This window comes from Salvelinus fontinalis, chromosome 31, assembly GCF_029448725.1.
Source record: "Salvelinus fontinalis isolate EN_2023a chromosome 31, ASM2944872v1, whole genome shotgun sequence".
NCBI lineage: Eukaryota > Metazoa > Chordata > Actinopteri > Salmoniformes > Salmonidae > Salvelinus > Salvelinus fontinalis.
Window position 1 is genome coordinate 10590749 of NC_074695.1, and position 27566 is coordinate 10618314.

Consider the following 27566-nt stretch of genomic DNA (forward strand, 5'->3'; position numbering starts at 1 on the left):
CAGGGTTGGGTTGGGTTGTGTTTCGGAGTCCGTACGGGAGTTTCAACGATGAGACAAGACTGTAACTACCAATTGGAAACCACCAAATTGGGGAGAAAATCAAACAGTTACAGTTTAATGGCTGTGATAGGAGAAAACTGAGGATGGATCAACAACATTGTAGTTGCTCCACAATACTAACCTGAAGCCTGTACAGAATAAAAATATTCCAAAACATGCATCCTGTTTGCAATAAGGCACTAAAGTAAAATGTGACAAAGAAATTAACTGTATGTCCTGAATACAAAGTGTTATGTTTGGGGCAAATCCAACACATTTATATTTTCAAGCATGGTGGTGGCTGCATCCTGTTATGGGTATACTTGTCATTGGCAAGGTCTAGGGAGTTTTTTAGGATAAAAAGTAACAGAATAGAGCTAAGCAGAGGCAAAATCCTAGAAGAAAACCTGCCTCAGTCTGCTTTCCAACAGACACTGGGAGACAAAAAAGGGAGTTGATTGTGGACTACAGGAAAAGGAGGGCTGAGTACGCCCCCATTCACATCGAAGGGGCTGGAGCGAGTCGAGCGCATCAAATTCATTGGTGTCCAGATAACTAAGGACCTATCATGGTCCAAACACACCAAGACAGTCGTGAAGAGGGCACAACAAGATTTGGCATGGGACCTCAAATCCTCAGAAAGTTCTACAGCTGCACCATCGAGAGCATCCTGACTGGTATTGCAAATGCTCGGCATTCCGATCGCAAGGTGCTACACAGGGTAGTGCGTACGTCACTGGGGCCGAGCTTCATGCCATCCAGGATCTCTATGCCAGGCGGTGTCAGAGGAGGGACCTAAAAATTGTCAAAGACTCAAGTCATAGACTGTTCTTTCTGCTACTGCATGGCAAGCGATACCGGAGCACCAAGTTGAGACCTAATGGCTCCCCAACCTTTTACTGCAGTGGGCTAAATCAGGGTCACACATAGCATTTCTTAAACAAATCTACTTTGAAACACACACACATGTTTATGGGCTTAAAAAAAGAAGACACCTGTACCATGTCAGATACAGAGTTGAAATGTATTCAATTTTGAGTTTGAATCCCAATATTACACTTTATATACAGTACCAGTCAAAAGTTTGAACACACCTACTCATTAAAGGGTTTTTCTGTATTTTTACTATTTTCTACATTGTAGAATAATAGTGGAGACATCAAAACTATGAAATAACACATTTGGAATCATGTCCTAAACTCTGTGTCCTAAACCCTGTGTCCTAAACCCTGTGTCCTAAACTCTGTGTCCTAAACTCTGTGTCCTTAACCCTGTGTCCTAAACCCTGACTGTAGTGGATGTTGTAATAGTGTTGTGTCCTAAACCCTGTGTCCTAAACTCTGTGTCCTAAACCCTGTGTCCTAAACTCTGTGTCCTAAACCCTGTGTCCTAAACCCTGACTGTAGTGGATGTTGTAATAGTGTTGTGTCCTAAACCCTGTGTCCTAAACCCTGTGTCCTAAACCCTGTGTCCTAAACTCTGTGTCCTAAACCCTGTGTCCTAAACTCTGTGTCCTAAACCCTGTGTCCTAAACCCTGACTGTAGTGGATGTTGTAATAGTGTTGTGTCCTAAACCCTGTGTCCTAAACCCTGTGTCCTAAACCCTGTGTCCTAAACTCTGTGTCCTAAACCCTGACTGTAGTGGATGTTGTAATAGTAGTGTGTCCTAAACTCTGTGTCCTAAACCCTGTGTCCTAAACCCTGTGTCCTAAACCCTGTGTCCTAAACTCTGTGTCCTAAACTCTGTGTTCTAAACCCTGACTGTAGTGGTTGTTGTAATAGTACTGTTGTCACGCCCTGGCCATAGAGAGGCTTTTATTCTCTATTTTGGTTAGGCCAGGGTGTGACTAGGGTGGGCATTCTAGTTTCTTTATTTCTATGTTTTCTGTTTCTATGTTTTGGCCGGGTATGGTTCTCAATCAGGGACAGCTGTCTATCGTTGTCTCTGATTGGGAATCATACTTAGGCAGCCTGTTTTCCACCTTAGTTGTGGGTAGTTGTCTTTGTTAGTGGCCTGTATAGCCCTAGTAAGCTTCACGTACGTTTTTGTTGTTTCTTGTTTTGTTGGCGACATTCTTAATAAAGGATATGTACGCTCACCACGCTGCACCTTGGTCCGGTCATTTCCCTGACGACGTTCGTGACAACTGTGTCCTAAACCCTGTGTCCTAAACCCTGTGTCCTAAACCCTGTGTCCTAAACCCTGTGTCCTAAACTCTGTGCCCTAAACCCTGTGTCCTAAACCCTGACTGTAGTGGATGTTGTAATAGTGTTGTGTCCTAAACCCTGTGTCCTAAACCCTGTGTCCTAAACCCTGTGTCCTAAACCCTGTGTCCTAAACTCTGTGCCCTAAACCCTGTGTCCTAAACCCTGACTGTAGTGGTTGTTGTAATAGTGCTGTGTCCTAAACCCTGTGTCCTAAACCCTGACTGTAGTGGTTGTTGTAATAGTGCTATGTCCTAAACCCTGTGTCCTAAACCCTGTGTCCTAAACCCTGTGTTCTAAACCCTGTGTCCTACACCCTGTGTCCTAAACCCTGTGTCCTAAACCCTGACTGTAGTGGATGTTGTAATAGTGTTGTGTCCTAAACCCTGTGTCCTAAACCCTGTGTCCTAAACCCTGTGTCCTAAACCCTGTGTCCTAAACCCTGTGTCCTAAACCCTGACTGTAGTGGTTGTTGTAATAGTGCTATGTCCTAAACCCTGTGTCCTAAGCCCTGTGTCCTAAACCCTGTGTCCTAAACACTGTGTCCTAAACCCTGTGTCCTAAACCCTGTGTTCTAAACCCTGTGTCCTAAACCCTGACTGTAGTGGATGTTGTAATAGTGTTGTGTCCTAAACCCTGTGTCCTAAACTCTGTGTCCTAAACCCTGTGTTCTAAACCCTGACTGTAGTGGATGTTGTAATAGTGTTGTGTCCTAAACCCTGTGTCCTAAACCATGTGTCCTAAACCCTGTGTTCTAAACCCTGACTGTAGTGGATGTTGTAATAGTGCTATGTCCTAAACCCTGTGTCCTAAACCCTGTGTCCTAAACCATGTGTCCTAAACCCTGTGTCCTAAACCCTGTGTCCTAAACCCTGTGTCCTAAACCATGTGTCCTAAACCCTGTGTCCTAAACCCTGACTGTAGTGGATGTTGTAATAGTGCTGTGTCCTAAACCCTGTGTACTAAACCCTGACTGGTATACATTCTAAATACATTTCTCATATGCAAAAAAAAAGAAAAGTTGTACATTTACCCAGGATTCAATACTCTTATCTAGACCAGGAAGTCTTGAAATGGGGTTGATAAGTATTGAGATCACGACATAAGACACATGTTCTTTATCATGCTGTCTATCTAAAACACTATAGACATGAGAGGCATGGACTTTATGGCTCATCCACACTCTGACAGGGTAGCTATAGATTACATAACAGCCTTTTTGTTTATAAACTGTAGAAACAGGAAGTGGAGAGACACTGGTTTAAAGATGAGGCGCTGTAACTATTTAGGAAGACCATGGACGTGTCCTAGCCAGGCTTACCTGACTGTAGCCAACCAAAACCAGCGGACAATAAAATGGAAATAGAATATAATAAATTCTTCATTGTCAACTTCTGTGAGAAATGGACATTGTATTCTGTCTATAGCTGGCCCGACAGGACCAGTGGGACCTAAAGCTTTAGTATATGTGTTGCCATAGCGAGAACTTTAAATCTTTAACCCCACGGTGGTGCCCACTTGATTTGAGATCCTGCTGCTACTATGTTCAACAGCAACACTTCCCCTCACTTTCACTTTATGACTTGCTATTTTCAATAGCAGGGAGCTGACAGCAGATGGCGCCGTTGTGGCTCTATTGGTCTCAAAGTCACTGCAGCAAACAGTCGGTCGTCAAATCAAATCAAATCAAATGGTATTGGTTCACATACACGTGATTAGCAGATGTAATTGCGGGTGTAGTGAAGTGCTTGTGCTTCTAGCTCTGACAGTGCAGTAATATCTAACAAGTAATATCTAACAAATTACACGACATATACCCAATACACACAAATCTAAGTAGGAATGAATTAAGACTATATACATATGGACGAGCGACGTCAGACCGGAACGGACTAAGATACAGTAGAATAGTATAGAATACAGGATATACATATGAGATAAGTAATGCCAGATATATAAACATTAAGTGACTAGTGTTCCATTCCTTAAAGTGGCCAGTGATTTCTAATCTATGCCTCAAGGTAGCAGCCTCTAATGTGCTAGTGATGGCTGTTTAACAGTCTGATGGCCTTGAGATAGAAGCTGTTTTTCAGTCTCTCGGTCCCAGCTTTACTGCAGCTTTACTGACCTCGCCTTCTGGATGATAGTGGGGTGAACAGGATGTGGCACAGGTGGTTGATGTCCTTGATGATCTTTTTGGCCTTCCTGTGACATCGGGTGCTGTAGGTGTCCTGGAGGACAGGTAGTTTGACCCCGGTGACGCGTTGGGCAGACCGCACCACCCACTAGAGAGCCTTGCGGTTGCGGGTGGTGCAGTTGCCGTACCAGGCGGTGATACAGCCCGACAGGATGCTTTCAATTGTGCATCTGTAAAAGTTTGTGATGGTTTTAGGTGACAAGCCAAATTTCTTTAGCCTCCTGAGGTTGAAGAGGCTCTGTTGCGCCTTCTTCACCACACTGTCTGTGTGGGTGGTCCATTTCAGTTTGTCAGTGATGTGTACGCCAAGGAACTTGAAGCTTTCCACCTTCTCGACTGCGGTCCCGTCGATGTAGATAGGGGGTCGCACCCTCTGCTGTTTCCTGAAGTCCACGATTATCTCCTTTGTTTTGTTGACATTTAGTGAGAGGTTGTTTTCAAAGCACCACACTCCCAGAGCCCTCACCTCCTCCTTGTAGGCCGTCTCGTCATCGTTGGTAATCAAGCCTCCTCGTGGAGGATGGATTCTCATCATACTCTAGAATGGCCCTTTGGTTCAGGTCTGCCTAGCTGCATGACAGTAGTAGGCTGCATCACAGCACTAGCCCTATCTCAATTGATCTTTCTCAATTCCTTGCACCCTCTCTCCTCACCTCGTTCACAAAACCCATTGGAGAAGAAGGTCCTGATGGTCGGGACCTTGGACCTTGTCCTCCAATACAGTTGAGAAGGAGGCGAAGAGATAGGATGAAAGGAATGCTCCAATCTGCTCCAATCTCTTTAACATGGCCCTTCCTCTCTAGCATGGCCCCAATCTCTTTAACATGGCCCTTCCTCTCTAGCATGGCCCCAATCTCTTTAACATGACCCCAATCTCTTTAACATGACCCCAATCTCTTTAACAAGGCCCCAATCTCTTTAACATGACCCCAATCTCTTTAACATGACCCCAATCTCTATAACATGACCCCAATCTCTTTAACATGGCTCCAATCTCTATAACATGGCCGTTCCTCTCTAGCATGGCCCCAATCACTAACCTTTTTATTTTATTTAACTAGGCAAGTCAGTTAAGAACAAATTCTTATTTACAATGACGGCCTACACCGACCAAACCCAGACGACGCTGGGCCAATTGTGCGCCGCCCTATGGGACTCTTAATCACTGCCAGTTGTGATACAGCCTGGATTCGAACCAGGGTGTCTGTAGTGATGCCTCTAGCATAGAGAGGCAGTGCCTTAGACCCCTGCGCATTGGCCCTTCCTCTTGTTGCAACCCCTATTACTAGCCTGTTCAACCTCTCTTTCGTCTGAGATCGTTTGAGATCCCTAAAGATTGGAAAGCTGCCGCGGTCATCCCCCTCTTCAAAGGGGGAGACACTCTAGACCCAAACTGTTACAGACCTATATCTATCCTACCCTGCCTTTCTAAAGTCTTCGAAAGCCAAGTTAACAAACAGATCACTGACCATTTCGAATCCCACCGTACCTTCTCCGCTATGCAATCTGGTTTCTGAGCTGGTCACGGGTGCACCTCAGCCACGCCATGCTCTCGTTGGCTGGCCCTCACTTCATATTCGTCGCCAAACCAACTGGCTCCAGGTCATCTATAAGTCTTTTCTAGGTAAAGCCCCGCCTTATCTCAGCTCACTGGTCACCATAGCAGCACCCACCCGTAGCACGCGCTCCAGCAGGTATATTTCCCTGGTCACCCCCAAAGGCAATTCGTCCTTTGGCCGCCTTTCCTTATACGTCCCTCACTAACATTAAGCATCAGCTGTCAGAGCAGCTTACCGATCATTGCACCTGTACACAGCCCATCTGTCATGACTCCACCGAAGGTGGCTCCTCTCCCTGTTCGGGCGGCGCTCGGCGGTCGTCGTCGCCGGTCTACTAGCTGCCAACGATCCCCTTTTCTTTTTCGTTTGGTTTTGTCTGTTATGTGTTCACCTGTGTCCAGATTAGGTTAATCAGTGGGGTAATTAATCTTGCCCTACCCGCTAGGTTTTGTGCGGGATTGTTTGTGTATCTGTCGTTGGTTTGGGTTGCGTTTTGTTTTGCTCTGTTAAACAGGTGTTTTCACGGGACTGTTTTCCCGCACGTTAGTTTACTCAGAGGAGTGTGTTCCTCCGTGTTCTACTGGACTGCGTTCATTTTTATTAGTGGCTGCTGTTGTGGTCCAGTGTCTGTTCTGTTGATGGACTTGTAATAAAACGCCCTTCTCGAAATTCTTACTCTCCTGCGCCTGACACCACACCCACCTCTCCTAGGGAGAATCTGACACCCTCTGTAAATAGCCCAACCAAATTTCTCCTCCCCATATTGTTATTTATTTTTTGCTTTTTTGCACCCCAGTATCTCTACTTGCACATTCATCTTCTGTGCATCTATCACTCCAGTGTTAAATTGCTAAATTGTAATTATTTCGCCACTATGGCCTATTTATTGCCTTACCTCCCTAATCTTACTACATTTCGTTGTACTACTCGCAGTTGTGAATGAGAACTTGTTCTCAACTGGCCTACCTGGTTAAATATATTTTTTTAAATCCGCTCTTCCTCTCTAACATGGGCCCTCCTCTCTAACATGGCCACTCCTCTCTAACATGGCCCCTCCTCTCTAACATGGCCCCTCCTCTCTAACATGGCCCCTCCTCTCTAACATGGCCCCTCCTCTCTAACATGGCCCCTCCTCTCTAACATGGCCCCTCCTCTCTAACATGGCCCCCTCCTCTCTAACATGGCCCCTCCTCTCTAACATGGCCACTCCTCTCTAACATGGCCCCTCCTCTCTAACATGGCCCCTCCTCTCTAACATGGCCACTCCTCTCTAACATGGCCACTCCTCTCTAACATGGCCCCTTCTCTCTAAAATGGCCCTTCCTCTAACATGGCCCCTCCTCTCTAACATGGCCACTCCTCTCTAACATGGCCACTCCTCTCTAACATGGCCCCTTCTCTCTAAAATGGCCCTTCCTCTAACATGACCCCTCCTCTCTAACATGGCCACTCCTCTCTAACATGGCCCCTCCTCTCTAACATGGCCCCTTCTCTCTAAAATGGCCCTTCCTCTAACATGACCCCTTCCTCTCTAACATGGCCACTCCTCTCTAACATGGCCACTCATCTCTAACATGGCCCCTCCTCTCTAAAATGGCCACTCCTCTCTGACATGGCCCCTCCTCTCTAACATGGCCACTCCTCTCTAACATGGCCCCTCTCTAACATGGCCACTCCTCTCTAACATGACCCCTTCTCTCTAACATGGCCACTCCTCTCTAACATGACCCCTTCTCTCTAACATGGCCCCTCCTCTCTAACATGGCCACTCCTCTCTAACATGACCCCTTCTCTCTAACATGGCCCCTCCTCTCTAACATGGCCACTCATCTCTAACATGGCCCCTCCTCTCTAAAATGGCCACTCCTCTCTAACATGGCCCCTCCTCTCTAACATGGCCACTCCTCTCTAACATGGCCCCTCTCTAACATGGCCACTCCTCTCTAACATGACCCCTTCTCTCTAACATGGCCACTCCTCTCTAACATGACCCCTTCTCTCTAAAATGGCCCTTCCTCTAACATGACCCCTCCTCTCTAACATGGCCCCTCCTCTCTAACATGGCCACTCATCTCTAACATGGCCCCTCCTTTCTAAAATGGCCCTTCCTCTAACATGACCCCTTCTCTCTAAAATGGTCCTTCTCTCTAAAATGGCCCTTCTCTCTAAAATGGCCCTTCTCTCTAACATGGCCCCTTCTCTCTAAAATGGCCCTTCCTCTAACATGACCCCTTCTCTCTAAAATGGCCCTTCCTCTAACATGGCCCCTTCCTCTCTAGCATGGCCCTTTCTCTCTAACATGGCCCTTCCTCTAACATCAGTTAAGATGAAACACTGCCAGTGAAACGCCCACTCCATGAACCAGAGAGCAATTTAGTCCGAGTTGGTTTGATTTAGTGTGTGATTCATTTAGCACAAGATTATTCATTCTCCAGGATATTCCTTTTTAGAAATGGAGGGTCAATCTCTAAATTGTTACTATAGGCCTCTTGTTGGATGATAATTGAATTGGTACATCATGCATGGACAAGACCAGATAATACTTTGCATGGGAATTTTTTCTTAAAGCGAAAGTATAATTTAAAAATGTAGGCTATTCTGGAACATTTTCAACAGTGGTCTTTATGGGACTGGAGTACACACCTTTGGAAGGAATGGCAATACAAGGTAGATGGCAATACATGGTAGATGGCTTTAGACGGTAGATGGCAATACACGGTAGATGGCTTTACACGGTAGATGGCAATACAAGGTAGATGGCAATACATGGTAGATGGCTTTACACGGTAGATGGCAATACACGGTAGATGGCTTTACACGGTAGATGGCAATACAAGGTAGATGGCAATACATGGTAGATGGCTTTACACGGTAGATGGCAATACACGGTAGATGGCTTTACACGGTAGATGGCAATACACGGTAGATGGCAATACACGGTAGATGGCAATACACGGTAGATGGCAATACACGGTAGAGCCAGGTGTGTAATAAGCAAAGTGGTACTAGATTCAATATCCTGTTACATAATACATAAATAAAAAATCCCATTACATCGGGGAGGATAAATGAGAAATGACATATAGCAGGCCTGCATTTCAACCCGGTGAAACAAATGTGCATCCCCTACAGAGTTTGAGACATAAAGACACTGAAACATGAGATGCAAGCTGGGGGGATGTGACAAAAAAAAGCTGATGTGTCTCTTGAAAATCTGTGTTGTCGCAGAGGAGATATGAGTACGTGCAGCTGATATTCTGCACGTACTCAACTCTGCGTCAGTTTCCTGCATCGTTACGTCACCCTCTCCGTGCCCACTCATGTTGGATCGTTTCAACAATTTGTAGCCTATTACATTTCTGCTGCATTTAGTTTTTTTATGCGTGATATCCCTTACGTTTTGGGGGGTGACGCTAAGGTTTAAAAGACACCACATGTTTTTTTTTTCAAGGCGTAGTCGTAGTCGTGATTCCGCTGGAGAACGTGCAGTATGTCTCGCACTCTCATGCCGCGTGAGTCCATCCTAGCCAATCAGATAGCGAGGTGGAAATCACTTCCTGGATTCTGTCCACTTATCAGCACCGTGGACTGTCACGAGCGCCTTCTCTGTGGACTGAACGAGAGAGAACACTACCCTTGCACACGGTTAGGCCTGATAAAGGTAAGATGACAACGTATATTATATTTATTATTTTGCGGAATTAGTTTACTTAGTAATGAATATAATTGCTTCTTGTCTCAAATTTGATAAAATATCCGCTACTTTTAGACTATTTGTCTGATGACATTGTAGATGACATCTGATGACATGCCCCCTTCATCATCATCATCGTCATCGAAAATGCCGAGTTCTCTCAGTGGTCTATATCTTTGGTCTTTTGTATTTTCATCCGAGCTTTCAGTTTTTGAAATGCTATTCATGACATGTTGCCTGGCCATGTCTTGAAGCTTGGTAGCTAGTCTATTTTAAACTCTCCCGTCAGCTGGCGACATGTTACTCATTTAGATACAGCAGTGTGTGAGTCTGGGGGAGAGGAAAGGGAGTCAAGTTGCGATCACATAGCTAAGATAACCGTGTTTTCTCACGACTGAAATACTCTGCCACACCTTTCTGTACCATTTTGATAGATGTTGACAGTTCACTATTGTTTGCTTGCCGTTCACTGGTATGCAGTGTGGCCAAGTTAGTACTAGATGTGGGAGGGTGTAGCTACAGAATGTAGCAATCTGTTGCTGAAACAATGTAGCCAACGGTGGTTATTTTGTGGTTCTCTTTCAGAGATGTTGAGAAATCAATGCTGCTATGTTACCATTTGCACATCGACACTGGAATAGACATAGAGCACGTTTACTTAGATAAATAGTTTCATTTACTATCTTTATTGATTTTATTTAACCTTTTATTTAACTGGGCAAGTCAAATTATGTTTTACAATGACGTCCTACCTCGGCTAAACCCCGGACGACGCTGGGCCAATTGTATGCTTCCCCTATGGGACTCCCAATCACAGCCGGTTGTGATACAGCCCGGAATCGAAACAGGGCCTGTAGTGACGCCTGTATCACAGAGATGCAGTGCCTAAGACCGCTGCGCCACTCGGGAGCGCCTCGGGAGCCCCACCTGTTAGAGATCATTTAACCTCCTTGTCATACCCACTCAGAGATAATGAAAAACAGGTGAAGGCAAGAAGCTGAATTTAATCCTGGAATGTCAAGTCCCTTTTATAATTTATTTCACTGTGAGAAAGCCATTTAGGAGCCTGTCAGACAAGGCAGACGGAAAAAGCATAACTAATGTGTTAATCCTGTGGTAGTAATAACAGCTATATGTTTTGTTTCCTTAAATGTCAGGTGACTTTAGGTGCTGTGTGGTCCGACTGTTGGCTAAACATTACTGTGCTTTAGAGAGTAGAGTCGTGTCTCTGTATTCATGCGTCTGTTAATGCGGGCTGACAGTTGCCCCTCTGCCCTCCCTTTCTGTCATTTGTAGCCAGTGGCAAGTTTCCACACTATGGACATTTAAGGCCAGAGTATTTTCCATTGGTCCAGCAGGGGTTGGTTGGTGGAGTGTCTGTCTGTTGGGCTTTAGTGGCTGGGGCTGGAACATGGGGTTCATTCATGCATTTAATAACAGTGGGGGTAGATGAACTGAAAGTCCAGGCAAATACAGATAAAAACAAATATATTTGCTATGTTCTGTATTGGGGGACATAGTCCAGTCACTCTAGTGCAGAGTTTATCAACTAGATTCAGCCTCGGGCCGATTTTTCTTGAGCGGATGGTCAGGGGGGCCGGAACATAATTACAAATCATTTGTAGACAGTAAAAATTGACCGCAAGAAGCCCAAACAGATATAATATTTGATCATTTCAAACCTTGCTTACATTTGTATACTATCACGTGTCTCTCTATTATGCGTGGGAATACTTGGGAACAAAATTAATATCACTTGGAGCTGATTTCCTGGTGTTTTTAATAGTCTTTTGTGTCCAAGAATGAAATTCGGCGGCCAAATAAAACCACATTGCAGGCCAAATTCGTCCCTCGGGCCGCTAGGTTGGGGAACCCTGCTCTAGGGGCAACCAGGGCCTTGTCTGTGTTCCAAATGGTGCCCAATTCCCTATATAGGGCATTAGTTTTTATAGAGTTGGCATTTGGGAAGCTGAATATAGAGCCTCTGTCTGGTCTAAAATCTCTCTTTCCTCACACTTGAGACTTGGAATGTGAAGAGATAGCTGGGCTGCTAATAGACAAGAGAAATGCTCCGGACTAGGCTACATCACAGTGCATGTATAAGGTAAAGTAAGTAAGCTCACAAGCCAGGGTTAAGAAGACGCAACCACTGAGGCACATGTACAGCGCATTCGGAAAGTATTTAGACCCCTTGACTTTATGTTTTTGTTACATTGACATAAGTATTCAGACTATTTACTCAGTACTTTGTTGAAGCACCTATGGCAGCAAATTACAGCCTTGAGTCTTCTTGGGTTATGATGATACAAGCTTGGTACATCTGTATTTGGGGAGTTTCTCCCATTCTTCTCTGCAGATCCTCTCAAGCTCTCAGGTTGGATGGAAACCACCAAGACTCCTCCTAGACCTGGCCGCTGGGCCAAACTGCACAGCTATTTTCAGGTCTCTCCAGAGATGTTCAATCGGGCTCTGGCTGGGCCACTCAAGGACATTCACCATGCTTCACATTAGGAATGGTGCCAGGTTTCCTCCAGACATGATGCTTGGCATTCAGGCCGAAGAGTTCAATCTTGATTTCATCAGACCAGAGAATCTTGTTCCTCATGGTCTGGGACTCCTTTAGGTTCCTTTTGGCAAACTCCAAGCGGGCTGTCATGTGCCTTTTACTGAGGAGTGGCTTCCGTCTGGCGACTCTACCATAAACGCCTGGTTGGTGGAGTGCTGCAGAGATGGTTGTCCTTCTGGAAGGTTCTCGCATCTTCACAGAGGAACTCTGGAGCTCTGTCAGAGGGACCATCGGGTTCTTGGTCACCTCCCTGACCAAGGCCCTTCTCCCCTGATTGCTCAGTTTGGCCCGGCGGTCAGCTCTAGGAAGAGTCTTGGTGGTTCCAAACTTCTTCCATTTAAGAATGATGGAGACCACTGTGTTCTTGGGGACCTTCAATGCTGCAGAAATAGTTTGGTACCCTTCACCAGATCTGTGCCACACAATCATGTCTCGGGGCTCTACGGACAATTCCTTCAAACTCATGGCTCGGTTTTTGCTCTGACATGCACTGTCAACTGTGGGACCTTATATAGACAGGTGTGTGCCTTTCCAAATCATGTCCAATCAATTGAATTTACCACAGGTGGACTCCAATCTATTTGTAGAAACATCTCAAGAATGATCAATGGAAACAGGATGCACCTGAGCTCAATTAAGAGTCTAGTTGCAAATGGTCTGAATACTTACGTGAATAAAGGTTTTCTGTTTTTAATTTATAATACATTTGCAAACATTTCTTAAAACCTGTTTTTGCTTTGCCATTATGGGGTATTTGTATAGATTGATGAGGAAAACATTTAATCTAATCCGTTTTAGAATAAGGCTGTAACGTAACAAAATGTGGGAAAAGTGAAGGGGCCTGAATACTTTCAGAATGCACTATATGTTTGTTCCACCAATGTTTTTGTCAAGAGCCTCCTGTTTCTGTAGTGAGACAGCTTGATGTACAAGTACACCCACTAGACAGGACATTAGCAATGCAGTAAATGTATACTGTAGAGTGAGAAATTACTTTGAACCAAAACGTTGTACTGTGAGGCTGTATGTTCCCTGTAAGGCCTCATACTGTATGTTCCCTGTCTGGTGTCATACTGTGTGTTCCCTGTAAGGCCTCATACTGTGTGTTCCCTGTCAGGTGTCATACTGTGTGTTTCCTGTCAGGTGTCATACTGTGTGTTCCCTGTCAGGTGTCATACTGTGTGTTCCCTGTCAGGTGTCATACTGTGTGTTCCCTGTCAGGTGTCATACTGTGTGTTCCCTGTCAGGTGTCATACTGTGTGTTCCCTGTCAGGTGTCATACTGTGTGTTCCCTGTCAGGTGTCATACTGTGTGTTCCCTGTCAGGTGTCATACTGTGTGTTCCCTGTCTATATTCACAGGTCTCAACTCATTTCCCCTTTTTGCATTTGATACATAGATAGTCGGTGGACTTTTTGTTGACTTTTTATGTTTTAGCGTTTTATGCTTTTATTTTTTACAATGTTAACCTTTATGCTTTTATACTGTTGGATTCTGTCATATCAAGTCCCTACTTCAGACCTAGAGCGTGGGTTCACTGAGGGCTAGTGTGTGAGGTGTCAATACTTCTGAACCCGACAGCACACGCACACGCACACGCGCGCACACGCACACGTACACACACACCGACTGATTAATGGACTGCTGAATTATTCGTTTTTCCTCTTGCGTTGTTTGTTCTTTTCCATATTTTCTATCTCTGAGAAATTGATAACAAGATTGTGGAAGCTAGTTTAAGTTAGTTTTCAGTGCATCCTTTGATATTATTGAACATAACCTGTTGTTGAGAAAACATATGTGTTATGGCTTTTCAACCTCTGTCATATCGTGGATTCAGAGCTCTCTATCTAATAGAACTCAGAGGGTTTACTTTAATGGTTGCGTCTCTAATGTAAAACATGTAAAGTGTGGTGTACCGCAGGGCAGCTCTCTAGGCTCTCTACTCTTTTCTATTTTTTCCAATGACCTGCCACTGGCATTAAACAAAGCATGTGTGTCCATGTATACTGATGATTCAACCATATACACATCAGCAACCACAGCTAATGAAGTCACTGAAACCCTTAACAAAGCGTTGCAGTCTGTTTTGGAATGGATGGCCAGTAATAAACTGGTCCTGAACATCTCTAAAACTAAGAACATTGTATTTGGTACAAGTCATTCCCTAAGTTCTAGACCTCAGCTGAATCTGGTAATGAATGGTGTGGCTGTTGAACAAGTTGAGGACACTAAATTACGTGGTGTTACCTTAGATTGTAAACTGTCATGGTCAAAACATATAGATTCAATGGTTGATGGGGAGAGGTCTGGCTGTAATAAAGAGATGCTCTGCTTTTTTGACACCACATTCCAAAAAGCAAGTCCTGCAGGTTTTAGTTTATCTTATCTTGATTACTGTCCAGTCATATGGTCAGATACTACAAATAAGGACCAACAGGGCGCCACGTTTTGCTCTTCATTGTAATCAGAGGGCTAATATCAATACTATGCACGCCAGCCCCTCTTGGCTAAGAGTTGCGAAGAGACTGACTGCATCAATTCTAGTTTTTATAAGAAACATTGTGTTTTAACAAAGCAGGACACACACACACTTACCCCACCAGACAATCAACTACCTTTCATTTCAATGAGCGCAAGTGAACAGCAAAACTGTTGTTTTTAAAAAAACAAATAAAGTAACACCTCACGGGCCAACGCCTCTCCCAAATGTGACCTACTTGTTGTGTGTATTTACCGACATGTATGTGGAACTGATAGATGCACACACGCTGATTATCAGCCCCCCCCAACCCCACCCATCAATCCCCTGTGTCTCCCCTTACATCCTCCCCCGCTCTCCCCACGACGACCAGAGAACCACGCGCCTTCCCTGTGGAACTGAAAGGAAAGAAAATATATAGATACATATACAGATATACAGATAAACTGGTTTGTATATGTGGTGCTTCAGCTGAGATTGTTCTTTACAGAGTCAAGTATATTTATCCAGGCCCCAATTGTTCGTTGACAAGCACCATTCATTTTCACTGTTGATAATTCTGATGTTATAAATTCTAATAGTAACTTTATCCACTGGTTAAATGGGGAGAGAGTGAGGTGGCGGCCATTTTAGAGCTAACATCCTCTTTCTTACTTTCTCCCCTCTCACCCTCTTTCTCTCCTCTCTCTCCTCTCTCTTCTCCTCTCTTCCCCTCTCTCTCCACCCTCTTTCTCTCGCTCCACCCTCTTTCTCTCGCTCCTCCCTCGCTCCATCCTCTTTCTCTCGCTCCTCCCTCGCTCCACCCTCTTTCTCTCGCTCCTCTCTCGCTCCACCCTCTTTCTCTCTCGCTCCTCTCTCGCTCCACCCTCTTTCTCTCTCGCTCCTCTCTCGCTCCACCCTCTTTCTCTCTCGCTCCTCTCTCGCTCCACCCTCTTTCTCTCTCGCTCCTCTCTCGCTCCACCCTCTTTCTCTCTCGCTCCTCTCTCGCTCCACCCTCTTTCTCTCTCGCTCCTCTCTCGCTCCACCCTCTTTCTCTCTCGCTCCTCTCTCGCTCCACCCTCTTTCTCTCTCGCTCCTCTCTCGCTCCACCCTCTTTCTCTCTCGCTCCTCTCTCGCTCCACCCTCTTTCTCTCTCGCTCCTCTCTCGCTCCACCCTCTTTCTCTCTCGCTCCTCTCTCGCTCCACCCTCTTTCTCTCTCGCTCCTCTCTCGCTCCACCCTCTTTCTCTCTCGCTCCTGTGTAGTTCCAGAACCATGTCGATCCTGAAGATTCACGCTCGTGAGATTTTCGACTCCCGTGGAAACCCCACCGTGGAGGTCGACCTGTACACCAAGAAAGGTAAGAGATTATACTGGAGCAGGGCTATCTGTACATTTTGTTCTCTCAAGGGTTTGTGTTCGACTTTGGGTGCATGCCTTGCAGACGCTGCCTTTGCCCAAATAATTTTTGGGACTTTTACTTTACATTATTAAGTCATGTGGTGTGAGTGTTGTCCATACCACAGTTCTCTCTAATGGGGCAGTTTGAACAGTTTGAGCACCTTATCTAGGATATATTTAGCAACACTACTATCTGTACTGTGTCAGATTTGCTAATTCTTTTGTTTTGTTTAATGGTTTCATGAATTGATCACTTTAGAGTGATGAATACATTTTAAAGTGGGGCAACAGTCCGTCAGCTTACGGTGAATAACACCTAGCAGAGCTAAGTGCCCCATGAGCTAATGAATCAAACATGTAATGTCCCTTGCAGGCAGCACTGGTCTGGCTCTGATAAAGTGCTCTGATAAAGTGCTCTGATAAAGTGCTCTGATAAAGTGCTCTGATAAAGTGCTCTGATAAAGTGCTCTGATAAAGTGCTCTGATAAAGTGCTCTGATAAAGTGCTCTGATAAAGTGCTCTGATAAAGTGCTCTGATAAAGTGCTCTGATTTAGTACTCTGATTTAGTACTCTGATTTAGTACTCTGATTTAGTACTCTGATTTAGTACTCTGATTTAGTACTCTGATTTAGTACTCTGATTTAGTACTCTGATGAAGTGCCAACTCACTGTGATACTGCTCATTGTGTCGTGCAGGGGAGGGCGGAAGTGGAGGAGGAGGAGGAGGAGGAGGAGGATTGTTTCCTTGGCCCACTCCTTTTAATGTTCATGTTGTTTATACAGTGCATTCTGAAAGTATTCAGACCCCTTGACTTTTTCCACAGTTTGTTACGTTACAGCCTTATTCTAAAATTGATTCAATTGTTTTTTCCCCCTCAACAATCTACACACAATAGCCCATAATGACAAAGCAAAAACAGATTTTTTGAAATGTTTGCAAAAAGCGATTAGTCTCGAGTCTTCTTGGGTATGACGCTACAAGCTTGGCACACCTGTATTTGGGGAGTTTCTCCCATTCTTCTCTGCAGATCATCTCAAGCTCTGTCAGGTTGGATGGGGGGCATCGCTGCACAGCTATTTTCAGGTCTTTCCAGAGCTGTTCGATCGGGTTCAAGTCCGGGCTCTGGCAGGGCCACTCAAGGACATTCAGAGACTTGTCCCGAAGCCACTCCTGCATTGTCTTGGCTTTGTACTTAGGGCCGTTGTCCTGTTGGAAGGTGAACCTTCGCCCCAGTCTGAGGTTCTGAGCGCTCTGGAGCAGGTTTTCATCAAGGATCTCTCTGTACTTTGCTCTGTTTATCTTTTCCTCGATCCTGACAAGTCTCCCAGTCCCTGCCAATGAAAAACATCCCCACAGCATGATGATGCCACCACCATGTTTGACCGTAGGGATGGTGCCAGGTTTCCTCCAGATGTGACACTTGGCATTCAGGCCAAAGAGTTCAATCTTGGTTTCATCAGACCAGAGAATCTTGTTTCTCATGGTCTGAGAGTCCTTTAGGTGCCTTTTGGTAAAGGCTGTCATGTGCCTTTAACTGAGGAGTGTCTTCCATCTGGCCACTCTACCATAAACACCTGATTGGTGGAGTGCTGCAGAGATGGTTGTCCTTCTGGAAGGTTCTCCCATCTCCACAGAGGAACTCTGGAACTCTGTCAAAGGGACCTCCCTGGCCAAGGCCCTTCTCCCACCGATTGCTGCCAAAGGTGCTTCACCAAAGTACTGAGTAAAGGGTCTGAATACTTATGTAAATATGATATTTCAGCTTTGTCATTATGGGGTATTGTGTGTAGATTGATGAGGACAATTATTTTATTTTATCCATTTTAGAATAAGGTTGTAACGTAATAAGGTTGCAGTACTTTCTAAATGTACTGTATCTCCATGAATTTAAAGTATAAAAATACTTACTAGATCTTGGAATTGGAAGAAGTAACATTAATTCCGGAACATTCCACATTATAAGTGATGGAAAGGTCAACAACTGCTTTGGTTAACAAAAGCTTGTTGTTGACAAGACATGTACTGCCTTATTGGAATAAAGTGGACTGCAATGCAGAGGTTCCAATCACAAATATCATTGCAATGTGGAAACAAATATGTTCATCATAGCTCTGCTATGTTAATCGTATATAATAGTGTTAATCAATAGTGTTAATCAATAGGTATTTTAGGTATTCCAGCTCTTGGCCTGTCTGTTTCTCTGTGTTCCCACATGCTAATTCAAATCAATTCTATTCAAAATACAACAATTAACAAGACATGACATACTACCAATAGTTTTAGCTCCAGGCAGAGTGAGTTAGCTCCAGGCTAGTCCCTCTCCTACTGGCAGAGTGAGTTAGCTCCAGGCTAGTCCCTCTCCTACTGGCAGAGTGAGTTAGCTCCAGGCTAGTCCCTCTCCTACTGGCAGAGTGAGTTAGCTCCAGGCTAGTGTTGATAAAACGTTTACTGGAGACAGGAGATCAAGTGGAGACATAGGACGAGGTGGATATTTGTATAATAAGGCCGTTTTATTCAAGTGTAAAAATATCAGGCAAAGCGTGCAGCACGGCCCCTTCTGTCTGATTCGTATGGAATCGTCGGGAAAGAGAGCGCTCTAAACAGTTCATACAGATTATATAGGCAACAAGCAAAGTAGGTTGATCTTGTAGTCTGGCCTTCCGATTGGTCGATCTGGGTCGTGGGTAGTCCTGTCCGGGCCTGATGTCGACATTCCATTGGCTCTTCACACAGTTCTTTGTCTTAGTCTCATCCAAAAGCATCCTTCCATGTGCTTTTTTTTTCACAGGGCCCTATTCATGGGGGAGGGGAGTGTGTGTGGGTCTGTGGCTGTTATCTGATGAGAACAACATGTGTGGGGAGGAGAGGGGATGGGTGCCTGTTGTGTCAAGTATAGCTTGTGTTGAGAAGTTGTAAAACAAGTTACCAATATCTATTACAATTTCTTACACTAGTCCCTCTCCAACTGGCAGAGTGAGTTAGCTCCAGGCTAGTCCCTCTCCTACTGGCAGAGTGAGTTAGCTCCAGGCTAGTCCCTCTCCTACTGGCAGAGTGAGTTAGCTCCAGGCTAGTCCCTCTCCGACTGGCAGAGGGAGTTGGCTCCAGGCTAGTCCCTCTCCGACTGGCAGAGGGAGTTGGCTCCAGGCTAGTCCCTCTCCGACTGGCAGAGGGAGTTGGCTCCAGGCTAGTCCCTCTCCGACTGGCAGAGGGAGTTGGCTCCAGGCTAGTCCCTCTCCGACTGGCAGAGGGAGTTGGCTCCAGGCTAGTCCCTCTCCGACTGGCAGAGGGAGTTGGCTCCAGGCTAGTCCCTCTCCTACTGGCAGAGGGAGTTGGCTCCAGGCTAGTCCCTCTCCTACTGGCAGAGGGAGTTGGCTCCAGGCTAGTCCCTCTCCGACTGGCAGAGGGAGTTAGCTCCAGGCTAGTCCCTCTCCGACTGGCAGAGGGAGTTAGCTCCAGGCTAGTCCCTCTCCGACTGGCAGAGGGAGTTAGCTCCAGGCTAGTCCCTCTCCGACTGGCAGAGGGAGTTGGCTCCAGGCTAGTCCCTCTCCGACTGGCAGAGGGAGTTGGCTCCAGGCTAGTCCCTCTCCGACTGGCAGAGGGAGTTGGCTCCAGGCTAGTCCCTCTCCGACTGGCAGAGGGAGTTGGCTCCAGGCTAGTCCCTCTCCGACTGGCAGAGGGAGTTGGCTCCAGGCTAGTCCCTCTCCGACTGGCAGAGGGAGTTGGCTCCAGGCTAGTCCCTCTCCGACTGGCAGAGGGAGTTGGCTCCAGGCTAGTCCCTCTCCGACTGGCAGAGGGAGTTGGCTCCAGGCTAGTCCCTCTCCGACTGGCAGAGGGAGTTGGCTCCAGGCTAGTCCCTCTCCGACTGGCAGAGGGAGTTGGCTCCAGGCTAGTCCCTCTCCGACTGGCAGAGGGAGTTGGCTCCAGGCTAGTCCCTCTCCGACTGGCAGAGGGAGTTGGCTCCAGGCTAGTCCCTCTCCGACTGGCAGAGGGAGTTGGCTCCAGGCTAGTCCCTCTCCGACTGGCAGAGGGAGTTGGCTCCAGGCTAGTCCCTCTCCGACTGGCAGAGGGAGTTGGCTCCAGGCTAGTCCCTCTCCGACTGGCAGAGGGAGTTGGCTCCAGGCTAGTCCCTCTCCGACTGGCAGAGGGAGTTGGCTCCAGGCTAGTCCCTCTCCGACTGGCAGAGGGAGTTGGCTCCAGGCTAGTCCCTCTCCGACTGGCAGAGGGAGTTGGCTCCAGGCTAGTCCCTCTCCGACTGGCAGAGGGAGTTGGCTCCAGGCTAGTCCCTCTCCGACTGGCAGAGGGAGTTGGCTCCAGGCTAGTCCCTCTCCGACTGGCAGAGGGAGTTGGCTCCAGGCTAGTCCCTCTCCGACTGGCAGAGGGAGTTGGCTCCAGGCTAGTCCCTCTCCGACTGGCAGAGGGAGTTGGCTCCAGGCTAGTCCCTCTCCGACTGGCAGAGGGAGTTGGCTCCAGGCTAGTCCCTCTCCGACTGGCAGAGGGAGTTGGCTCCAGGCTAGTCCCTCTCCGACTGGCAGAGGGAGTTGGCTCCAGGCTAGTCCCTCTCCGACTGGCAGAGGGAGTTGGCTCCAGGCTAGTCCCTCTCCGACTGGCAGAGGGAGTTGGCTCCAGGCTAGTCCCTCTCCGACTGGCAGAGGGAGTTGGCTCCAGGCTAGTCCCTCTCCGACTGGCAGAGGGAGTTGGCTCCAGGCTAGTCCCTCTCCGACTGGCAGAGGGAGTTGGCTCCAGGCTAGTCCCTCTCCGACTGGCAGAGGGAGTTGGCTCCAGGCTAGTCCCTCTCCGACTGGCAGAGGGAGTTGGCTCCAGGCTAGTCCCTCTCCGACTGGCAGAGGGAGTTGGCTCCAGGCTAGTCCCTCTCCGACTGGCAGAGGGAGTTGGCTCCAGGCTAGTCCCTCTCCGACTGGCAGAGGGAGTTGGCTCCAGGCTAGTCCCTCTCCGACTGGCAGAGGGAGTTGGCTCCAGGCTAGTCCCTCTCCGACTGGCAGAGGGAGTTGGCTCCAGGCTAGTCCCTCTCCGACTGGCAGAGGGAGTTGGCTCCAGGCTAGTCCCTCTCCGACTGGCAGAGGGAGTTGGCTCCAGGCTAGTCCCTCTCCGACTGGCAGAGGGAGTTGGCTCCAGGCTAGTCCCTCTCCGACTGGCAGAGGGAGTTGGCTCCAGGCTAGTCCCTCTCCGACTGGCAGAGGGAGTTGGCTCCAGGCTAGTCCCTCTCCGACTGGCAGAGGGAGTTGGCTCCAGGCTAGTCCCTCTCCGACTGGCAGAGGGAGTTGGCTCCAGGCTAGTCCCTCTCCGACTGGCAGAGGGAGTTGGCTCCAGGCTAGTCCCTCTCCGACTGGCAGAGGGAGTTGGCTCCAGGCTAGTCCCTCTCCGACTGGCAGAGGGAGTTGGCTCCAGGCTAGTCCCTCTCCGACTGGCAGAGGGAGTTGGCTCCAGGCTAGTCCCTCTCCGACTGGCAGAGGGAGTTGGCTCCAGGCTAGTCCCTCTCCGACTGGCAGAGGGAGTTGGCTCCAGGCTAGTCCCTCTCCGACTGGCAGAGGGAGTTGGCTCCAGGCTAGTCCCTCTCCGACTGGCAGAGGGAGTTGGCTCCAGGCTAGTCCCTCTCCGACTGGCAGAGGGAGTTGGCTCCAGGCTAGTCCCTCTCCGACTGGCAGAGGGAGTTGGCTCCAGGCTAGTCCCTCTCCGACTGGCAGAGGGAGTTGGCTCCAGGCTAGTCCCTCTCCGACTGGCAGAGGGAGTTGGCTCCAGGCTAGTCCCTCTCCGACTGGCAGAGGGAGTTGGCTCCAGGCTAGTCCCTCTCCGACTGGCAGAGGGAGTTGGCTCCAGGCTAGTCCCTCTCCGACTGGCAGAGGGAGTTGGCTCCAGGCTAGTCCCTCTCCGACTGGCAGAGGGAGTTGGCTCCAGGCTAGTCCCTCTCCGACTGGCAGAGGGAGTTGGCTCCAGGCTAGTCCCTCTCCGACTGGCAGAGGGAGTTGGCTCCAGGCTAGTCCCTCTCCGACTGGCAGAGGGAGTTGGCTCCAGGCTAGTCCCTCTCCGACTGGCAGAGGGAGTTGGCTCCAGGCTAGTCCCTCTCCGACTGGCAGAGGGAGTTGGCTCCAGGCTAGTCCCTCTCCGACTGGCAGAGGGAGTTGGCTCCAGGCTAGTCCCTCTCCGACTGGCAGAGGGAGTTGGCTCCAGGCTAGTCCCTCTCCGACTGGCAGAGGGAGTTGGCTCCAGGCTAGTCCCTCTCCGACTGGCAGAGGGAGTTGGCTCCAGGCTAGTCCCTCTCCGACTGGCAGAGGGAGTTGGCTCCAGGCTAGTCCCTCTCCGACTGGCAGAGGGAGTTGGCTCCAGGCTAGTCCCTCTCCGACTGGCAGAGGGAGTTGGCTCCAGGCTAGTCCCTCTCCGACTGGCAGAGGGAGTTGGCTCCAGGCTAGTCCCTCTCCGACTGGCAGAGGGAGTTGGCTCCAGGCTAGTCCCTCTCCGACTGGCAGAGGGAGTTGGCTCCAGGCTAGTCCCTCTCCGACTGGCAGAGGGAGTTGGCTCCAGGCTAGTCCCTCTCCGACTGGCAGAGGGAGTTGGCTCCAGGCTAGTCCCTCTCCGACTGGCAGAGGGAGTTGGCTCCAGGCTAGTCCCTCTCCGACTGGCAGAGGGAGTTGGCTCCAGGCTAGTCCCTCTCCGACTGGCAGAGGGAGTTGGCTCCAGGCTAGTCCCTCTCCGACTGGCAGAGGGAGTTGGCTCCAGGCTAGTCCCTCTCCGACTGGCAGAGGGAGTTGGCTCCAGGCTAGTCCCTCTCCGACTGGCAGAGGGAGTTGGCTCCAGGCTAGTCCCTCTCCGACTGGCAGAGGGAGTTGGCTCCAGGCTAGTCCCTCTCCGACTGGCAGAGGGAGTTGGCTCCAGGCTAGTCCCTCTCCGACTGGCAGAGGGAGTTGGCTCCAGGCTAGTCCCTCTCCGACTGGCAGAGGGAGTTGGCTCCAGGCTAGTCCCTCTCCGACTGGCAGAGGGAGTTGGCTCCAGGCTAGTCCCTCTCCGACTGGCAGAGGGAGTTGGCTCCAGGCTAGTCCCTCTCCGACTGGCAGAGGGAGTTGGCTCCAGGCTAGTCCCTCTCCGACTGGCAGAGGGAGTTGGCTCCAGGCTAGTCCCTCTCCGACTGGCAGAGGGAGTTGGCTCCAGGCTAGTCCCTCTCCGACTGGCAGAGGGAGTTGGCTCCAGGCTAGTCCCTCTCCGACTGGCAGAGGGAGTTGGCTCCAGGCTAGTCCCTCTCCGACTGGCAGAGGGAGTTGGCTCCAGGCTAGTCCCTCTCCGACTGGCAGAGGGAGTTGGCTCCAGGCTAGTCCCTCTCCGACTGGCAGAGGGAGTTGGCTCCAGGCTAGTCCCTCTCCGACTGGCAGAGGGAGTTGGCTCCAGGCTAGTCCCTCTCCGACTGGCAGAGGGAGTTGGCTCCAGGCTAGTCCCTCTCCGACTGGCAGAGGGAGTTGGCTCCAGGCTAGTCCCTCTCCGACTGGCAGAGGGAGTTGGCTCCAGGCTAGTCCCTCTCCGACTGGCAGAGGGAGTTGGCTCCAGGCTAGTCCCTCTCCGACTGGCAGAGGGAGTTGGCTCCAGGCTAGTCCCTCTCCGACTGGCAGAGGGAGTTGGCTCCAGGCTAGTCCCTCTCCGACTGGCAGAGGGAGTTGGCTCCAGGCTAGTCCCTCTCCGACTGGCAGAGGGAGTTGGCTCCAGGCTAGTCCCTCTCCGACTGGCAGAGGGAGTTGGCTCCAGGCTAGTCCCTCTCCGACTGGCAGAGGGAGTTGGCTCCAGGCTAGTCCCTCTCCGACTGGCAGAGGGAGTTGGCTCCAGGCTAGTCCCTCTCCGACTGGCAGAGGGAGTTGGCTCCAGGCTAGTCCCTCTCCGACTGGCAGAGGGAGTTGGCTCCAGGCTAGTCCCTCTCCGACTGGCAGAGGGAGTTGGCTCCAGGCTAGTCCCTCTCCGACTGGCAGAGGGAGTTGGCTCCAGGCTAGTCCCTCTCCGACTGGCAGAGGGAGTTGGCTCCAGGCTAGTCCCTCTCCGACTGGCAGAGGGAGTTGGCTCCAGGCTAGTCCCTCTCCGACTGGCAGAGGGAGTTGGCTCCAGGCTAGTCCCTCTCCGACTGGCAGAGGGAGTTGGCTCCAGGCTAGTCCCTCTCCGACTGGCAGAGGGAGTTGGCTCCAGGCTAGTCCCTCTCCGACTGGCAGAGGGAGTTGGCTCCAGGCTAGTCCCTCTCCGACTGGCAGAGGGAGTTGGCTCCAGGCTAGTCCCTCTCCGACTGGCAGAGGGAGTTGGCTCCAGGCTAGTCCCTCTCCGACTGGCAGAGGGAGTTGGCTCCAGGCTAGTCCCTCTCCGACTGGCAGAGGGAGTTGGCTCCAGGCTAGTCCCTCTCCGACTGGCAGAGGGAGTTGGCTCCAGGCTAGTCCCTCTCCGACTGGCAGAGGGAGTTGGCTCCAGGCTAGTCCCTCTCCGACTGGCAGAGGGAGTTGGCTCCAGGCTAGTCCCTCTCCGACTGGCAGAGGGAGTTGGCTCCAGGCTAGTCCCTCTCCGACTGGCAGAGGGAGTTGGCTCCAGGCTAGTCCCTCTCCGACTGGCAGAGGGAGTTGGCTCCAGGCTAGTCCCTCTCCGACTGGCAGAGGGAGTTGGCTCCAGGCTAGTCCCTCTCCGACTGGCAGAGGGAGTTGGCTCCAGGCTAGTCCCTCTCCGACTGGCAGAGGGAGTTGGCTCCAGGCTAGTCCCTCTCCGACTGGCAGAGGGAGTTGGCTCCAGGCTAGTCCCTCTCCGACTGGCAGAGGGAGTTGGCTCCAGGCTAGTCCCTCTCCGACTGGCAGAGGGAGATGGCTCCAGGCTAGTCCCTCTCCGACTGGCAGAGGGAGATGGCTCCAGGCTAGTCCCTCTCCGACTGGCAGAGGGAGTTAGCTCCAGGGTAAGGGTAGCCTACTGTACATCCTACAACCTACTAGAGAGAGCTAGCAGATCAGATTGTTTTGGGGGAGTGAAAATAGCTACTGTCTGTAATGGTACACTGCTTGGACAGCTCTACTATGTTACTGTAATGGTACACTGCTTGGACAGTTCTATGTTACTGTAATGGTACACTGCTTGGACAGTTCTACTATGTTACTGTAATGGTTCACTGCTTGGACAGCTCTTCTATGTTACTGTAATGGTTCACTGCTTGGACAGCTCTACTATGTTACTGTAATGGTACACTGCTTGGACAGTTCTACTATGTTACTGTAATGGTTCACTGTTTGGACAGCTCTACTATGTTACTGTAATGGTTCACTGCTTGGCCAGCTCTTCTATGTTACTGTAATGGTTCACTGCTTGGCCAGCTCTTCTATGTTACTGTAATGGTACACTGCTTGGACAGCTCTTCTATGTTACTGTAATGGTACACTCCTTGGCCAGCTCTTCTATGTTACTGTAATGGTTCACTGCTTGGACAGCTCTTCTATGTTACTGTAATGGTTCACTGCTTGGACAGCTCTACTATGTTACTGTAATGGTACACTGTTTGGACAGCTCTACTATGTTACTGTAATGGTTCACTGCTTGGACAGTTCTACTATGTTACTGTAATGGTTCACTGCTTGGACAGCTCTACTATGTTACTGTAATGGTACACTGCTTGGACAGCTCTACTATGTTACTGTAATGGTTCACTGCTTGGACAGCTCTACTATGTTACTGTAATGGTTCACTGCTTGGACAGCTCTACTATGTTACTGTAATGGTTCACTGCTTGGACAGCTCTACTATGTTACTGTAATGGTACACTGTTTGGACAGCTCTACTATGTTACTGTAATGGTACACTGTTTGGACAGCTCTACTATGTTACTGTAATGGTTCACTGCTTGGACAGCTCTACTATGTTACTGTAATGGTACACTGTTTGGACAGCTCTACTATGTTACTGTAATGGTACACTGCTTGGCCAGCTCTACTATGTTACTGTAATGGTACACTGCTTGGACAGTTCTACTATGTTACTGTAATGGTTCACTGTTTGGACAGCTCTACTATGTTACTGTAATGGTTCACTGCTTGGACAGCTCTACTATGTTACTGTAATGGTTCACTGCTTGGCCAGCTCTTCTATGTTACTGTAATGGTTCCTTCTGGTAAATGTTGGTCATACTGAGACACATACAGTAGAATCAGTGTTTCCCCTGTGTTCCTTTAGCAGCAAAACATTTGAATGGGATAGTTCCGAGATTTGAGCAATTAAGCCCTTTTTCTACTTACCCAGAGTCAGATGAATTCATGGATACTATTTTAATGTCTCTGCGGTGCAGTTTGAAGGAAGTTGTCAACTAACGTTAGCGCAATGACTGCTAGCTGTTCCCATATACTTTCAGTCATTGTGCTAACGCTAGTTAGCAATGGCTCGCAAAACGACCTTCCACTTCTTCAAACTGTACGCAGAGACATACAAATGGGTTCATTTTGACTCGAGGTGAGTAGAAAAATTGCTTGATTGTCAAAATCTCGCGCTATCCCTTTAAGATCAGAGTGACACGTTTCAACATGTATTTGTAGCACACAGAGTGACATTTAGAAATGGCAGTGAGTGAGTCTGGGGGAGAGGAAAGGAAGTCAAGGTGCAGCTTATATAAGTGTTTTCTCACTACTGAAATACTCTGCCACACCTTTCTCTACCATTTTTAATAGGTGAAGACAGTTCACTATTGTTTGCTTGCCATTCGATGGTATGCAGTGTGGTCAACTACCAGTTGCTGGCTGCCAGTTAGTACTAGGGTGTACAGAATATGAAATGTAGCAATCTGTTGCCGAAACAATGTAGCCAACGGTGGTTATTTTGTGGTTCTCTTTCAGAGATGTTGAGAAATCAGTGCCGCTATGTAGGTTTCCATTTGCACATCGACACTGGAATAGACATAGAGCACGTTTACTTAGATAGTAAATGAAACTATTTATTTAAATATTTATCTGTTAAGAGTTAATCATTAAACTAGGGAGTACACACAGCAAAATACTTCTTATCACACCCAAAGATATAAAATCAGGTGAAGGCAAGAAGCTGAATTAAATCCTGTAATGTCACGTATTTTATTACGTTCTTCATTGTGAGGGAAGTCGTTTAGGAGACCATCATCAAGTTCTATCCCTCCATTTCCAATCTGTCACCGCTGGAAAACAGAAAACCCAAACCAGGCTGTTTCCCAAATGCCACTACTTTAGCACGATTACTTTAAGTGTACCCCTATGATCCCTGGTCAAAAGTAGTGTACTACGTAGTGAAAAGGGGAACCGTTTGACACACACACACAGTACTGTAAAGTTGAATTCTATGACTAAACTTCCATCATTCCAATGTCAGTTGGGCTATCTATAAACCATAGTTATAGCTGGTGCTTTCAAAGTTGATTTATATTATATATTATATGAAAGGTGATGTCATGACCTTTCAGAACCATTTGTAAAACA

The 27566-nt window shown here is 48.6% G+C and overlaps 1 protein-coding gene across 2 annotated transcripts in view; it reads left to right on the plus strand.

Moving 5' to 3' along the window:
* Positions 1–9549: 9549 nt before the first annotated feature.
* The window catches only part of eno1a (enolase 1a, (alpha)), a 34990-nt gene continuing 16973 nt past the window's right edge, over positions 9550–27566 (plus strand). For both annotated transcript variants that reach the window (XM_055891259.1, XM_055891257.1), the window contains exons 1-2: positions 9550–9661; positions 15982–16076. In XM_055891259.1, the coding sequence (XP_055747234.1) occupies positions 15992–16076 (85 nt within the window). In that variant the 5' untranslated portion in view covers positions 9550–9661; positions 15982–15991. The remainder of the gene's footprint in view (positions 9662–15981; positions 16077–27566) is intronic.